The 18,054-nt window shown below is 35.7% G+C and overlaps 1 protein-coding gene across 4 annotated transcripts in view; it reads right to left on the reverse strand.

Annotated features, from left to right (window-relative positions):
• Window positions 1-18,054, reverse strand: part of Asxl2 (additional sex combs like transcriptional regulator 2) — a 137,710-nt gene that overhangs the window by 35,670 nt on the left and 83,986 nt on the right. For all 4 annotated transcript variants that reach the window (XM_005400413.2, XM_005400414.2, XM_013522575.1 and 1 more), the window contains 2 exons: window positions 15,794-15,902; window positions 12,561-12,711 (listed from right to left, as the gene is read on the reverse strand). In XM_005400413.2, coding sequence (XP_005400470.1) covers window positions 12,561-12,711; window positions 15,794-15,902 — 260 coding nt within the window. The remainder of the gene's footprint in view (window positions 1-12,560; window positions 12,712-15,793; window positions 15,903-18,054) is intronic.

Below are 18,054 nucleotides of genomic sequence, written 5' to 3' on the forward strand. Positions count from 1 at the left end.
CCAGGAAAACAAAAATAAAAGACACACCACCAGATAAAGAAGGCAATGACAGTAAATAAACAACACATCTGAGTAATATCTCTCAATGTTAATGGCCTCAATTCTCCAATTAGAAGACACTGGGGATATCACTCAGTGGCACAAAGGCCTGCCTGGTAAGTGCAAGGTCCTGAGTTCGATTCCCAGTACAAAAAAAAAAAAGATTGGCAGACTGGATGAAAAAACAGAATCCAACAATCTGTTGAAACTCATCTAATCCCAAAAGATATTCACAAACTAAAAATTAAAGGATGGAAAACATCATTTTATGTACCAGAACCTGAAAACAAGCAGAGGTAGCAATTCTACTATCAGATATGATAAACTTCAAGCTAAAAATGATAAGAGACAAAGAAGATCACTACATCTAATTAAGGGAAAAAATCCAACAAGAGACAACATTGATATTACATATATGTACCAAATACTACAGTACCTATCTTTATAAAGCAAAAATTGCTGAAACTGTAAGATGGAATAATGCTAACACAATCACAGGAGATTTTAATATCCCACTTTCCCAGAAAGATAGATCAACTAAACAATAAGAACAACAACAAAAAAAATTTCAGAACTGAACCACACTGTTGAACATTTGGACTTAATGGATATATAGAGTATTCCACCCCTCTACAACACAGTATACATTCTTTTCAGTAGCACATGGTAAATAGATCCCATACTAGCTGCTTAAGTAAAGATAAACGAATAGAAATTACCCCATGTATACTATCAGACCACTGTGCAATGAAAATAGACATATAAAAACTACCAAAACTAACTGAAAACATAAATATGGTAAACAACCCAGTAACAAGCAATGAAACTGATACAGTACTAAAACAGCTACCAACTAAAAAAAGCCCAGGACCTGACTGATTCACTGTTGACTTCTACAAAACCTTAAAAGATGTTATAGCATCAATACTCCTCAAACTCTTTAAAGAAATTACAAAGGATAGACTGCTCCCAAACTCATTTATGGAAGCCAGTAGCACCTGGATCCCAAAACTGGATAAAGACCCAACTAAAAAAGAAAACTAGCTGGGTGTGGTGGCGCGCGCCTATAATCTCAGCACTTGGGAGACTGAGGCAGGAAGATCATTGAGAGTTCAGGACCAGCTGGGAACCGTAGGCCAATCTTCTTAATGAACATGGAAACAAAAATCCTCGACAAGATATTAGCAAACAGAATGCAGTGCAGTACCAAAAAGATCATAAATCATGACCAAGTAGGTTTCATCTCAGAGATGCAACATACACATAAGACAATAAATGTGACGGATCACATTAAAAAAAGCAAGATCAAAAACCATATTATCATATCAATGGACCCAGGAAAGGCTTTTGACAAAATCCAACACCCCTTTATGATAAAACCCTAAAGAAGACAGATATAAAAGGACCATTCCTGAATATGACAAAAGCTATATATGACAAACCAATAGCCAGCATCACACAAAATGGGGAAAAACTAAAAGCATTTCCCTAAAGTCAGAAACAAGACAAGGATGTCCACTATCATCTCTTCTATTCAACACAGTATAGTACTTGAAACATTAGCCAAAGTAATTAGGCAAGAGAAAGAAGAGGAATACATAGCAAGGAAGAACTCAAAATTATCATTAGTTGCAGATGACATGATTCTCTACATAGAAGATCCAAGTAACTCCACCAAAAAACCATTGAAAAATAATGAACTTCAGCAATGTAGCAAGATATAAGATCAACACACAAAAAGCCTTAGCATTTGTGTGTACCAACAATGAACAGGATGAGGAGGAAATTATGAAAATAATACCATTTCTGGTAGCTTCAAGAAAAATGAAATACCTAGGAATTAATCTAACAAAGGAAATGAAAGACCTCTACAAAGGAAACTACAGCACTCTGCTAAGAGATTGAGAAGGCCATCAGAAAATGGAAAGACATCCCCCCTGCTCCTGGATAGGCAAAATCAATATTGTCAAAATGGCCATACTCCCAAAACTATTATACATATTCAATGCAGTGCAAATCAAAATACCAACAGCATACTTTACAGAACAAGAAAAAAAAAAAAAACCCTCAAAATTTATATGGAGCCAGATAAGATTGGGAATAGCAAAAGCAATTTGGGGCAAGAGCAAAGCAGGAGGGACAGTAATATCTAACTTAAGGTTACACCACGAAGCAATAGTGATAAAAATGGCACGGTACTGGAACAAAATAAGATACATGGATCAATGGAACAGAACTGAGGATAAAAAAACTTCAGCAGACACATTCAGCTACCTGAGCTTCTACAAAAGGGCCAAAAGCATATGCTGGAGGAAAGATACCCCATTCAACAAGAGGTGCTGAGAAAATTGGTTATCTGTGTGCAGAAGATTGGTTATCTTATCTCTCACCATATATTACATTAAATAAAAATAGATCAAAGATCCAAACATTAAAAGAGAACATTAAACCTATTGGAAGATAAAATATGTAAAACACTTGAAGATACAGATGTAGCAAAAGATTTTCTAAAATCTCAATTGCACAAGGAACAACAGCAAGAATCAACAAATGGGGTTATATCAGACTAAAAAGCTTCTGTACAGCAAAAAGAGTCAATCAGTACAGAGAAGAAACAACCTACAAACTTGCATAATATTTTTGCCAGATATTCATCAAAGGACTAATACTTAGAATATACAAAGAACTAAAAAAAAAAAAAAAAAAATTAAACTAAAGATCCAGTAAAGAAATGGTTAAGAGAAAGGAATAGATACCTCACAGAGAAAGAAATATAAATAATCAAATATATGAAAAAAATGTTCAACATCTCTAGCCATTAGAGAAATGTAGATCAAAATAATGCTAAGATTCCACCTTACTCCAGAAAGAATGGCCATCATTAAGAAATTAAACAGTAACAAATGCTGGCGAGGCTGTGGTGAAAAAGAACTCTCTTTCACTGTTAGTAGGAATGTAAACTAGTACAACAATTATGGAAATTAGTATGAAGATTTCTCAAAGAACTGAAATTAGAAATTCCATATGACCCAGCTATCCTTTTGCTACGTATCTTCCCCAAAGAGCTTAATACATGACACTACAGTGATACATGCATAACAATGTTTATAGCATCACAAAATCATAATAACTAAATCCTGAAAATAGCCTGTATACCCATCAACAGATGACTGGGTTTAAAAAATGTGGTATCCATATATAATGGAATATTACTTAAAGAATAACAGATTTAAGGCATTTGTAGGAAAATGGATGCACCTGGAAAATACATTAAGTGAAATAAACCAGACACACAAGCTTAAATGCCATATGGTATCTTTCATTTGAGGCAAAGTACAACAAAAGAGAATAAGAAGAATGGATGAAAGGGTACAAGGAGATGGATCTTGCAATAGGAAAGTGATCCAGGGGAGAAAAAGCATGAGGGGTGAGGAGGAGAGGAAGGGGAAATACATAGAATAAACATATGACATGTACAGGAACTTAATGATCTCAATTAATATAAACATTACAAGCCATAACAAGGGCTAGGATCAGTAATAACAACAATGAAAAATGAAGGATTGGGGGTTTAGCTCAGTGGCACAGCGCCTATCTGGCAACTGTGAGGTCCTGAGTTCCATTCCTGGTATCCACCCCCTCAAAAAAAGGAATGAAAAATGGGATACGGGTATTGAAGGAGCAAGGAGAGGGGAAAGGAGATTTAAAAAGAAACAAGTTGTGATATGTACATTATCACCACTCTCCAAGATGATTATAAACTGCACGAATGGCAAACATGTACTAATTTTAAAAAAATGTTTAGGTCTACTTAGGCCTACTGCCCTTAATCTATTTATAAGTTTCTTATATATTCTGGATATTAATCTTTTGTCGATGTAGAGTTTGCAAATATTTTCTCCTGTTCTATAGGTTGTCTCTTCACTTTGATGTCTGTTTCTTTTGCTCTGCAGAAGCTTTTTTGAGTAACCCCGTTTATATCTACTTTTGGAATCTTGTGTAAAAAAATCTTTGCCCATTTCCTCTTCTGAACACTCCCTCAATATTTTCTTCCACTAGTTTCATAGTTTCAGGGCTAAGTCCTTAATCCATTTGGAGCTGATTTTTTTTAATTGGTGAGAGAGAGAGTTGTTACTTCTGGGGAAGGATAAGGAGTAAATGAGAAATGACACCAAGTCTCTGCAGCGCTGGTAAGGGAGCAGCATATTTCATTCTTTATTCATAGAGGCAGAGTTATTTTCTGTGCACAATTCAAAAATGAGACAAGATAATGTTACATATTTATCTCCTCTAAAAATGAAAGTTGGCAGGACTGGTGGCATACACCTGTATTCCTAGAAACTGAGGAGGCTGGGGTAGGAATATCATTTGGGCCCAGAAGGTGAAGATCAGCCTGGGCAGCACAGCAAGGCACTGGCTTTAAAAAGAAAAATAAATTTTATGAAGGATGATGTTATCTGCCCATACATACCTTTTATAACGTTAAAAAATCATCTAAATCATTGCTATGCAAATGGGGTCCACAAACTGGTCTACAACCAAGTAAATACAAAAGCAAGAAATAACACTTACATAGAGTCAGATAAATTTACATTGCAGGGTCATTCTTAGTGCATTTTACACATGTATTGATCTAGCCAGGGATGGTGGTACATGCCTATAATCCCAGCGCTTGGGAGGTTGAAGGAGGATTGCCCCAAATTCAAGGGCAGCCCGGGCTACATAGTTCAAGACCAGCCTGAACTATATAGAGAGACCCTGTCTCAAAAACAAACCAACAAACAAACAATATTATTTCACAAAATGGATTCGAGGAGAAAACTGGTCCTCTATGAGGAATAACTGGAGATAAACCAGCTGAGAAGATGGAGGTAGGAGTGAGTATATGGGAAGAATACGAGAATAAAGCCAGGGAGTCATAAAATAAGGGACAAAAGTTTCATAGGACTACCTCTTACACAGGAAAGATACTGAAATAAGACTTGTTTGAAAAATTTATGTCTACATTGTACCCGTATCAGATCCTATGGATAATCTTTTCTTACTAAGTGGCATTTAGAGGAAAATAATCCCTCACATTTCTCTATTACCAATTTTACTTCAAATGAAATTAATGTCACCAATTAATGCCATCAGGCAGCAAGGAAATATGTTAGTCATTACCCAATGATTTTCAATAGGATGAAAAATCAATTCTTCTATATACTACTGATTAGAAATTCAATTCATGTTCTAAATACTAGTAAGCAGAGAAACAAAAGTTCTTCCATCAACTTAAGATACTTGATGGACCAAAAGATGAAACCAGTAAGAGGTCCATAAATAATCTTGTTCCTCTTGATATATAACTATGAACATTTGAGTGACCAGAGCTGTCATTCTCTCTTCTCTAACCCATACCTTAATTTTCCTAAGAAATTACTTTGTGCTTACCAATTTACCTATAAATAATGAGATTAGCACCAAACATTAAAAGTGTGAACCAAATTTCTTTTCCTCTACAAATCACTACTCTCAGACAAATTTATCTTCTTAGAGCTTCCTGAAAACACTGTATACATTCTTACTTCCTTGGTTTTATGTTTTCTTTCTATGATATATCATGTCTTTCCTATTGATTAAACTCTCAAGGCACATTTTCTAAGAATTCTCTAATGTTCATACAATAGTTAATAATCCAGATAATGATAACCAAGTAACCCTTCTCCAATTTGCCATAATATAATAAGTGTAAACACATGTAAACTTATTAAGTCATTTGCTAATTTTCTTCCACTCCCCACCAAACACCTCTAGACATCCCAGGAAAACAAACCTTAAGGGCAGGGACCCCACCTTATTTAATGAAGTTTTTCAAATACTTGGCAAATTCTATACTGAAAAAAGAATGAGTATAGCAAGAAGTTTAAAGAGAGATTACTTTGGTTGTTGTAAATAAACAAATGGCATAAACAATACTTTTCAATGTTATAATACTTTTCTCCAATACATATTATACAATAGATAAAAAAAATTATTTCAGAACATATTTTTATCTGATTAGCAAAATTTGAGAGCAAAGACTAAAAAATTCTGACCAAAAGATCAGTAGATACAAGTAATTTTTTAAAAACCAAAGTACCTATAATATAATAGACAAATGACTTTTCTTATTTTTGTTTTGTTCTCCCCCACCCCACAGGATCTCACTATATAGCCCAGGCTGGCCTCCAATTTGAGATGATCCTCCTGGCCCCAGCCTCCTGCATGGTGCGAATACAGGCCAATGCCAACCCACACAGCACAACACATGATTTCTGAATCTTAGTAATGTTTTCAGAAAAACATTTAAAACAAAATTTAGAACCTGAAGCTCATCAAAGTCATTTTACATAGCTTACTAAAGTAGATTTAGGCCACTTTTCAGAAAGATTAAAAGAATTGAGTATTTTCCACATCCACCAATGTCTGTAATTTTGAACAAGATGAAAAGGATATGGATTATTAATATTAGATTCATTTGAAATAAAAGCTTTGGTAAGTAATCACTAATTTAAAATTTTATTTTCCCCTCAAGACATTTGACAGGTCTCTTGCCAGCATTAGGGAGATGATCAGAAACACTAGAGCAGTAACAAAAGTGAAACAAAAGTTCTGTTGCAAAAATGGTAATTAAAGGACTGAACACAAATGGAGTCTTAAAATAGTTTTAGTCTTTAGGGGCCATGGATCTAGCTCAGTGGGCACGGTGCCTGCCTGGCAAGTGCAAGGTCCTGAGTTCAATTCCCAGGCATTTAAAAACAGTATGACTTCTCTTGAGGGGGGAGGTTTTATTATAACAGTCTTTCTCTAGAGAAATTTTTAAAGAACTTCATTTACAGAAGTAGTAGACTTGTTTTACTTCTAAGTCTCTTCTTCCCACTCTGAAATGGGCAGTCTGTGGTTACTGATAATATTCAAACAGTCCCCTAACCAAAACAGGAAAGGCCACACCTGAACACTTTGATTCTGAGTACCCTCATTATCCAGGTCCTATTGGTGAGGCTCTCTTTAACACAAGACAGTTAAAACCTGCAACTCTTGCCTGGCAAGCGCGAGGTCGTGAGTTCAATTCCAGGTACTAGGGTGGGGTGGGGAGGCAAACCAAAAACCTGCAACTCATCTACCACCAATAAGGAAAAAAAAAATCTTCCGAAGTCTTTCTACTTCAGTTAACTTTATCAGAAGTTCTGCTTCCAGAATACAATGAAAGGAGACATAATTGGTCCCATTCAGTAATACATATGTAAATGATATCAGAGGGTACATGGGTCTATGGTATTTCAAATAACTCCAGACACAATATACATCAAATTCCTGATCTAAAGTAGCTCTGAAGAAGCAGTAAAATTCAGAGTACTTCATGCTCCTAGAAATAACTGGTGGTTCCTCACAATGAAAAAGAGAATTTTACATAACTCTTTTCTTTACACATTCTAAAGGCAGACCAAAATCTAACAGACGGTAAAAAAGCAGTTAGTTGCTTTATGCTGTAATATTTATATTTTATTTTGGGGAAAAAGCAGACTTAGCTATGAGCATAAAAAAGCAACAGAAAGCACTGATGTTAATAATCATTGTTCTGGAGTTATTCCACCTTACCTTGGTTTGGAATTCCAGAAAGCTCTTCTGTGAACATTGCTTCCTGTCTGAAAACTAAGAACCAAAACCACAAACTTTAAAGTTTCTCTGTTTATAAGCTAGTTTTAATACTGGACTGAATTTCGAAGTTCTATTCTCTGTTCCTGCTTTGCTGAAAGGTATACATATATCGAGACAATTTCTATCAATTTTCAGCTAAAAGTATCAGTTTTGCTGTTAGAGCTCTTTATTTTTGTACATAAAAGGAAGTGGGTTTTGATACTATCTCAGTGTTCTTCCTGTCTTACAATGCACTTGAAATAAAAAAGTGATGTCACATTAAGAATAAAAGTGCTAAATAAGAAAAAAAATAGGCACAATTATTTGCTTTAGCTTTACAGATAACTGCAATGGATCAAGAACTGCCTTGTGGCATGCTGCTGCTATCTCTGCTGACAGTAAGCCTGTTGCAGTAACTTCTACTAGATGACAAAAACACTAATAGGTATGTGATATATACCTAAAATATACAGGTATTTATATCATGACAAATGACTCACAAGCCAGAGACTAAGTCAGTTTTTAGCTTGGCATCTATCCATTTCTTGAGAGTATCACTGTTGCTGAAATAATATGAACGAATGTGACAACATGTGCACCTCCTACTCCACCTTCCAAACTTCTCTCCTCTCAGTTTAACAGACTACCTATAGTCAGAAAAGAACTTTATAGAACATCCCATCTTACTGAGATTGAAGGACAAATAACCAATATTGTGATGATTTCTAGGAGAGAAAGGCAGTCCAAAAAAAATTTTGAATTTGATATTACCTTCCTGTTAATGTCTTCTATTATTATGCAGAGTATAGAACAAGTATTATGCTATTTGAATCTACTTATTAAGCTAGTGGCACTGGGCTGCATGGTTATTTTTTAGATCTTTCAGTTTACCTCAAATTTTTAAGGGTAGCCACTAACAACTATTAATTCTGAGCAGAGCCGGGGATGTAGCTGAGTGGCATAAACGCCTGCCTGGCAAGTACAAGGTCTTGAGTTTGATTGCCGGTACAAAAAAAAAAAAAAAAGACAAAAAAACAAAAACAATTCTGAGCAGAAAATAATGGCAACAATGGAAATAGTATTCAAAATAATTTCTGTAGCATACAGAAATCGAGGACTCCCAAGTACATTCTTCGACAAAATCTTGTTACAAGTTTACTAGACCAGCCCCCTTAATATTGATTTCCTTGTTTCAAATCCCACCTAGAAAACATGAATCTTGCTAATGGTTTCCTTTGTCTGATGGCTTGGTTTGGTTCCCAATCTTACATCTGTCATTTCCAAACTTAAAAGTTTAATCTGAGGATAAGCAGAGAAAAGAAAGTCTCTTTCACTTTTAGCTTTACCATTCCAAAAACAGGTGCCCAACTGACCCTGAGCAGCAGAGGGGCCTGGAGTACAAACATCCTTCCACTACTGACAGGGACTACTTTATACATCAAGAATTTCGGATACTCAGCAGGCTGGTCAGGAGAATCAGTAGTTCAAGGTCAGCCTCAGCTACACAGTGAGTTTGAGACCTTGTCTCAAAACAACCAAAGAATTTTGGGGGAGAGGTCCCTAGTTTGTCTTGTGTTCATTCTTCATCCCTAAAAACTGAGGTCTGGGTGACTCTCCAAGTGATTATGATCTTAAAACTAAGACCTTGTGATCTTAAGTTTGCCCAAATTGTGTATCTTGTAGCTATACAAAAGGGCAAAGATTCTATCTGGTAATCTGACCAATTGATTTGAAAGTAACAATATGCAGTGGAACTGCCATGGTGAGTACTCACCATCTTGTCTAGTGAAACTCTGTATTATCTCTAATGTTTTATCTAATAATTATTTTCTTATTTTCTTTAAGGTTTGAACACTCTTCCATTCTTACATCTGATAATCTGAGCAACGTAGTTGAGGACAGCAATATGTAATATAACAACCACTGTTAATTCGTATTATTTTGTCTTAAAACCCTGTACCACTTTAAATGTTCTTGCTTTGGTTTGTTTATGTTTGTGATGCCGATGATATGTTGCTATCGTTCTTTTTTTTTTTTTTTTTTTACTCATTTACTACTCTCTTTAAAATAAAATTTGAAAAAAGAAGGGGGTCCAAAGATGAGACCAACAATCTCAATTCTTTCAGGAACTAGCACATCCACATTAGCACAGGGATGGTAGTAAACCCAAACTATTTCTCTGATACAGAGAATAAAGTTCAGAGGTAGGGGCTGGGGATTTAGCTCAGCAGCAAAGCGCCTGCCTGGCAAGCGCAAGGTCTTGAGTTCGGTTCCCGGTACCAGAGAAAAACCAAAAATAAATAAATAAATAAATAGTTCAGAGGTATTCAAAATTAATGTGCTTAGTACTCTAGGAAGTATAATATTAGCTTATAGATGCAAAGACAGCTCACCTATCACTCAAATCTCACAAGATATTTAAGATAGCAAAAATCTTGAATGTCTATTGTACTCAGAAATATCATTATCTTTGTAATATGCATTAGTAATATGCATCTGACGGTCCTCCCCATCTTTTATAAATTATAGATATTGGGATTTAAAAAGAGATGACCTCGTCAAAGAGAGCCTGACAAGAAACTACAGAATAATTGACAGGAATAGGTAATAAAGTATATTCTCAACTGGAAAATCCTGGGGTTGGGGATATAGCTCAGTGATTCAGTGCCTGCCTGGCAAGTGCAAGGTCCTGGGTTCGATTCCTGACACCAAAACAGAACAAAACAATTGGAAAATCCTTTCCAGGGAAGCTGTTTCAATACAGACATCCTCTAAAGAATATTTTGAGGGAGCTATGGAGCAGCTATGGAGCAGATACCAAGTGGGATGAGAGCAAAGACAAACAAACTAGATTTGGTATTTGCTACTAGAAATGAAAAGTATTCTTTTCCTAGTAAGGAGAGAGCTGTTAGAATAGTAAGCGCTCCAAGTTTAAAAGAGAGGATTAGAGGAACAATTAAATAAAAACTCTTTAAAAGAGATTACAGATAACCAAGGACAGAAAATAAACCCAGGTAAAACCTGACATGCTCCTAAACACATCTGCCTATTTAAGTTAAAGTTAAAAATTCAGTATCTGACTAGAAATAAACAAAGACATAGATTTCACATCTCTCACAAAAAATAAAGGTGGACAGTGGCGTATATCTATAATCCCTGCCATCTGGGGGACTGAGACAGAAGGATCCCAAGTTTGGAGCCACCTGCAGCAACTTGGCAAGACCCCATCTCAAACTAAAATGAAAAAGGAAGCTGGCCTGGTAGCCTGTGCCTAAAATGCAGGACAAACAGGAAGCTGAGGCAGAAAGACTGAGCATTCAAGATCAACCTTCGTTACACAGTGAGACTATCTTTAAAAATGGGGGAGGAGGGTTTTAGGGATATAGCGCAGCATTTCCTGGGTTCCATCCCCAGTACCATAAAAAAAAACAAAGTAATCAGAAATGGGTCATAGATCTAAATACAAAATTATAAAACTCCTAGAAGGTACCTATGTTACCCCAGGTTTGGTGGTGGTTTTTTAGAAACAATCCACAAAAGAAGTGAACTGCATTAAAACCTAAAACTTCTGCTCTGTGCAAAAAAAAATGACAACAGAATGAAAAGCCATAGTTTTGAAGAAAATACATGTAAAACTAATAAAAGACTGTTACTTGAAATATACCAAGAATGCTTGAAATACAACATTTAAAAAAGAAAGAGAAAATGCATCAAAGGCCTGAACACATCTCACCAAAGAACGTAAGACAGATGGGAACTAAGCAAATAAAAAGATGTGCATGGCACATCGTCAGGAAAATGCCAATCAAAATAAATATGCACCTGTATGAGTGGCCAAACTCTAGAGCACAAAAAACACCAAACGCTGATCAGGATGTAAAGCAACAGAACTCTGATCTCCTACTGGCGGGAACGCAAAAGTCACTTTGGTGAAGTCTGGTTGTTTCTTACAAAACTAAACATACCCCTTCTATATAATTCCACAATCACTCTCTTGTATTCATCCAAAGGAAATAAAAACTTATGCTCATGCAAAAATTGCACACAGCAGTTTACAACAGCTTTATTTATAATTGCCAAAATATGACCAATATGATCTTTAAGAAGAGAATGGATAAAGTAAGGTTCACTCAACAGTGGAATATTCTCCAGTACTAAAAAGAAATGACCATCAAGTCATAATAAAATGCCATTATTACTAATAGGAAACCAGTATGAAAACATTCTAACTATATGACATTCTGGAAAAGACAAAACTATAAAAGAGAGTAAAAAAAGATCAATGGCTGCCAAGAGTTACGAATAAGAAAGTTGAGTAGATGGAGGACAGCTGTTTAGAGCAGAGAAACTTTTCTGTATGGTACCATCATGGTAAACACATGTCTTTATGCATTATAATAATACCTGTCTAAAACCTTAGAATGTATGCTATCAAGAGTAAGCCCTGATTCTGGGGATAACAATGTACTGATACAGGTTTATAGACTGTAACAAAAGTACCACAATGATGGGGAATCTTCAAAGTGGACAAGGATATGCTGGTGTAGAGGTGGGGAACATGTGGGCAATTTCTGTACATTCTATTCAGTTTTGCTGTGAACTTAAAGCTGCCCTAAAAAAGAAAAATATTCTTGAAAAGAAATTCCTGGGTCACACTAGTTATAACATGTCCATGTGGCTAGTGTTTTCTGTTGGACAGTATAGATACAAGTATTTTCCATTACAGAAACGACTAGAAATACTCATTTAGAGGGTAAAAGAGAAGAGACTGATTGGCCTGGAGTCTGGGGAAAGAGAAGCTACTAATACGAATTTGTCCTAAACAGCATTCAATACTTTATTGAAGGATCAGGTAGATTTACCTTTTCTTTTCCACCTGCTCTTTTTTCCCTCTTTGTTGCTGCCACCATCACTGCTGCTGCTGCTGTTCTCAGAACTCTGGGAATCTGACTGACCATCACTGCTTTCTTCTGAACCTTCTGAAAGCTCTTTCACCCCATCTGGCACATCTTTCTGAAAATGCAGGCATCCAATTAGGATTAATTATTAGAATTACAGCAAATAGGAATGAAATTCTGATATGCAATGTTGCAACTTAACTGTACTAACTAATTTTTAGTATGAGACACAGTAGCTGAACTAGTAGTATTTTCTGAATTCCTGTCATTTCTCTTTTTTTGGATCAAATAAGTAAATGTTTCCACCTATATTCAAAGACAAAAATTATACATAACACTTGTATAGAGGCACAACACACAGCCTTAAATTAGACAAAAATCAGGCAGATGTAAGTCCAGGTAAATGAGGACGTGTTTGGGATTAAAAATATATGTATAATGAGAATATCGTTAAATAGATGTACATCTGTGTAAGTACCATTTTGTACTCTGAATCAATTAGAGAACTTGAGGCCGGATGGCAAGAGATAGCACATCATTTTATTCTAATTGGATCCTAGATACTGGTTAATAAGTACCAAAGGTCAAACAGAAAAGAAACATGTTTTAAAAATCCTATCAATCTTGTTGGAAACCAGTATGAACTTAATAATGAGAATGGGAACTTAATAATGAGAATGCTAATCAGAAAGGATAAATGTGTCTACTCACTGTGTAAAATAAATAACAGAGTAATTACAAAATTAAGAACTAGGAAAAGATTTTCTGGCTTTATCTGCTAACTGCACAGCCTTGGTGAAAGTGTTAACCTCTCCTGGCTCAATTTCCCTGACTATAAGGTGGAGATAATACTATTATCTCAAAAAAATCATTCAGAAATTAAATGACTTAATACAAAATGCTGGCATAAAAGTTCAGTAAGTGTTACATAAATTTATGCTGTATATAAAAACATTCATGTATAAGTACAGACTAATGAATGCTGTGTCTAAGTTATAGTAACAGATTTTTTTCCACCAATTTTGTTTCCCATATATTGTTTTTATAATTAGATTAAAAAATAATTCTGATAAAGACAAAATGTAACCCTCCCACATATAAGTAACATACATGTGACATTATAGCCAATATCTTAAATTTTGGTATAGTTAAGGACCAATTTTTTCACTTAAATTAATAACCTAGTGCCATTTCTCTGCAAGTCATCCTTATGTTACACACTTTCTTAAAATACAGACCCCATATTTTTCTATTCTTTCCTTCAAAATGCAGGACAGCTTTTATAGTTAGTTGTCAGCCAGATATCTTGACCTGTAGGTTCAACAAGTATCTGAAATACAAATATAATTAACTTCTTTTTGTAAAAAACTTGGGATCCTGGGATCACCTGCTCATGTCCCAAATGTTAGAATCTTATCACCTTCTCCTTTACCCATTCCAAATGTGGTACTTTCTATTTCGGTGATCCCCCTGGTTCCACCTCCATCACCTCTCTCTTAGTTAGGGCCCGGGTTTCTACTCCAGACAACTATAACCACGTTTTTTCTTGCTTCACTCTGAAATTTACTTGATCACATTGTTGTTCTGGAAAACCTTTGCCATCTAACATGCACGCACACGCACCCACGCACCTATGTGCGCACACACATGCGCACAGCATACACCTTATATGGTTCAAATGCTCCAAACTCTGACCTCTATCTAATGTTTACCATACTTAGATGCCTTAACAGAAGCTCACCCATAGATTACAGTCTAACTACTCCAATTTGTTCTACTTTCAAATCTACCCTAAATTAAGTCTGCTTGAGTTGTCTTCTGATAAGCTTACACAGGGCAAAAATTCCTTTCCTCAGTTCACCTATCTGGAGTGGGCTTAATCTCAACCTCACCTCAAAAGTGACCATGATCTTAATACTGTCCAGTCAGAAGAACCTGTACTTAAGGCAAAATCCACCATTCAGGTGTGGTCACAATAATTAACCAACTGAGCCAAATCTTGTTTTTCTCTCTCCAGGCTTATAGTATGCAGAATGGGGAATGAGATTGAAGACACATACGTTGAGGAAAGAATAAAGCCAACCAAAAGGAAGTGGAGACACCAAACCCTGATGATACTATTTGAGGACCTGGATTTCCCTAGAATTTTCAGTTATATGAGCTAATAAATTCTGTCTCACTCCCACCTTTTCAGAGTTGTTTCAACTGCTTGTAACTTTTACTTATATAAATAAGTAAAAGTGGCTTCAGTGTAGGAATTAAGATATTAGCCCGCTTGTGGAGGGGAAAAAAGGGGTTAGGAGTTAAGTTCTATCTGGATTGATATTCTAGTTCTGATACAAACTGGCTAATACTAGTCACAGCAATTCAATCTTTTTAACTTTTTTTTTTCCCATTAAACAAAAACACTAATCACAATCATGTTATAGCAGAAAACTAAATGACAGAGTAATGCAAAGCTTTCAGTCAGTACATTTCACTATAACACCTAAGAGTTATTCAAATGGTGTTCAAATGGTGACAAAAGTTCTTTAAGTCACTGGAGAAGCTGGGAGTGGTGGTACAATAATCCAAGTTACTTGGGAGGCTGAGGAAGGGGTTGCAAGTTCAGTCCCAGCCAGGGCAACAAGTGATATCCAGCCTCAATTTGGAAAAAAAAAAATTAATCCAAGCTATCAGGGATGTTTTGTAGGAGGATCTCTTCAGCCCCAGGAGTTCAAAACCACAACACACCAAGACCCATCTTTAAAAAAAACAAAACAAAACAAAAAACCAGACAAATAAAATCACCAGAAGTCATTTTTATTTCATCCTTTCAAGATGATACTATAAGGGCTAATTACTTCTCTAGTCTACTTACAGATTAATAAAAAGAAAAATACACACTCTCTCTCTCTCTCTCTCTCTCTCTCTCTCTCTCTCTCTCTCTCACACACACACACACACACACACACACACACACACACACACACGAGGTTGGTAGGGCAGGTGCTTAATGTGTACGATGCTCTAGGTTCAGTCCACAGCACCCAAAAGGAAATAAACAAACAACATATGTGTGTGCGTATTACAGAGTCGAAAGTATTACCTCATACTGAAAATAAGTTCTTCAAGAACAGAATTCTGTTCTTATACAAGTATTACTTATGGTGTCACTATTTTTTCTTTTTAAATGACTCCCCAACAGAAATATTTACCTTCAAAGTATACACTCCCATTCTACCTGGAACTTTATAGAAGATGCCTTCTTCACCTCGGGAGTTTGTGTGTAGCATTGCATTCAGGCATGCAAGAGGGGAAGTCCCACTGCAAAACAAAAAGAAGACAATGATGGTAGTGAACACAGTGGTTAGTCTCTGAGTAGTCTATGTAACACTGACTTAATTTTTAAATTTGTAAATATTCCTTTAATTTAAACAATAGTTCATCAGCTGGACGTGGTGGTGCATGCATGTAATCCCAGCACTCAGGAAGCTGAGGCAGGAGGATCATTGCGAGTTCGAGACCAGCCTGGGCTACAAAGTGAGCTCACGGCCGGCCTGAACTGCACAGCGAGACCCTGTCTCAAAAAGACACAAATAAAATAAAATAAAATAAAATAAAATAAAATAAACAATAGTTTGTCAATGTAGAAAAAGGTTGCCATGATTGAAATGTATGTAAAAATCATTGTTATATATCTAAAGAAAAAAAATCCTTAATTCTGATCTAGTATCTAAATTTAAGTCAAGAGAAATGTAGATGTCCACATATATTTTGTATACATTCTACTGTATTTATCACAAGCTTTACAAATGTTAAAGAAAAGTAGGGGGGATCATACACAGAGATTCAAATAAACAATATTTATCCTCTTGCTATTGCTGCACCAAACTAAATTTGACCTATGAAACCAATACACTGCCATCACTTCTTGTATGTAAAACTACCAAGGGATCACTTAAAAAGACATTAAGGGGCAGGGGATATAGCTCAGTGGCACAAGCACCTGCCTGGCAAGCACAATGTCTTGGGCTCAATTCCTGGTACAAAAAAAAAAAAAAAAAAAAAAGGACATTAAGTAGGATTCTGAGTATTTATTTTGAATATAAAACCATAGATAAGTGTGTGTGGTGAGATCAAGATACCACTGGTCAGACTGAGAAATCAAACAGATCAAATCTTACCTAAGTCTTGTACTAATGTCAATTTCCAGGTTCCCAGCTATTGTACTATAATTATATAAGATATTACCAATGGAAGAAGCTGAATGAAGTGAACATGGGTGTCTAGGCACAGTTTTTGCAGTTTCCTGTAAAATAACTGGAACTACTGATCCAACAATCCCACTTTAAAAATCTATCAACAAAGAAGTAAGGCCGCAAGGGCTTAGGCAGTTATGTAAAAGAATTTATTTCCTCCACCACTGTTAGAAGCATCAAAGCACTGAAAATTACCTCAAAGTCCATTCATAAGCGAACAGTTGACCATATGCTAAAATAACTAACAGGACACAAATCATAACAGCTATATTACAGCTTAAGAGTGCTAAGTTCCAGGAAACTTAAGTCTTCACAAAAATCCTACAAGGTAGGCAAAATTATACAACATTTTTCCAAATGAAAAAACTAATGTATAGAAATATTAAAGAAGTTGTTCCAAATCCCCAGTTAGTAAATTATGAGGCCAACATTCCGCTGAGAAGAAAAAAAGCAGAAGCAAAATAGAAAAGAAATGGCTTAAAAAGAAAATATGTATCCAAGAAAAAAAAAGTTCAATAACTTCTCTGGTTAGTTTACCCTGATTAATGGCATTCAATTTCAATATTAAGTAAGGTGATAGACTAGAGTTGGTGGGTCCAAAGAGAAAAGCTGTCTTAGCTGAGGGTCTCTGAAGGAAGAGCAGGGAGCAAACAGCCACATTACACTGTGATGGCTGCTACTACTACAGACATGAGTCTATAATCTCTGCCCCAAAACACTCAGGCCAAACGTTTCAGACATTAACCCCATCCTCCCCAGATTTTAGAATGGTAGCCAAATATACCTAAATTATATAACAGTGCTAAGGGAACTGGGGGCAGTACTATAATAACCAATCATATTTGAAATATGAATACTTAAAGATTGTGCATAGTTTAATGTCACTGCAAAAGAAATGTCATCAAATGGCTTCTGGTGTTAATGAATGAAGAATTTTCATTTCTCAAGAATCTGGGATACTGCAATTATTGGGTAAGAGACTGCCAACTGGCACATAAAGTGATTTAAGTCAGAAAGAGAGTGGAAAAAAAAAATCAGGCTTTAATACCCAGAACAAAAATGAAACATTAACAATAAAAACAGTCTTTAAAGTGACAACTACAAAATGAAAGTAAATCTGGAGAAAAGATGTGGTAGAAGGGTGACTCTGTAGATGCTCTCATATTTTCCTTGCAAATCTGAAATACATAGCATTTATAACCACACATATCATCAGA

This window comes from Chinchilla lanigera, unplaced genomic scaffold (genome assembly GCF_000276665.1).
Source record: "Chinchilla lanigera isolate Chin_1 unplaced genomic scaffold, ChiLan1.0 scaffold00068, whole genome shotgun sequence".
NCBI classification, from domain to species: Eukaryota; Metazoa; Chordata; class Mammalia; order Rodentia; family Chinchillidae; genus Chinchilla; species Chinchilla lanigera.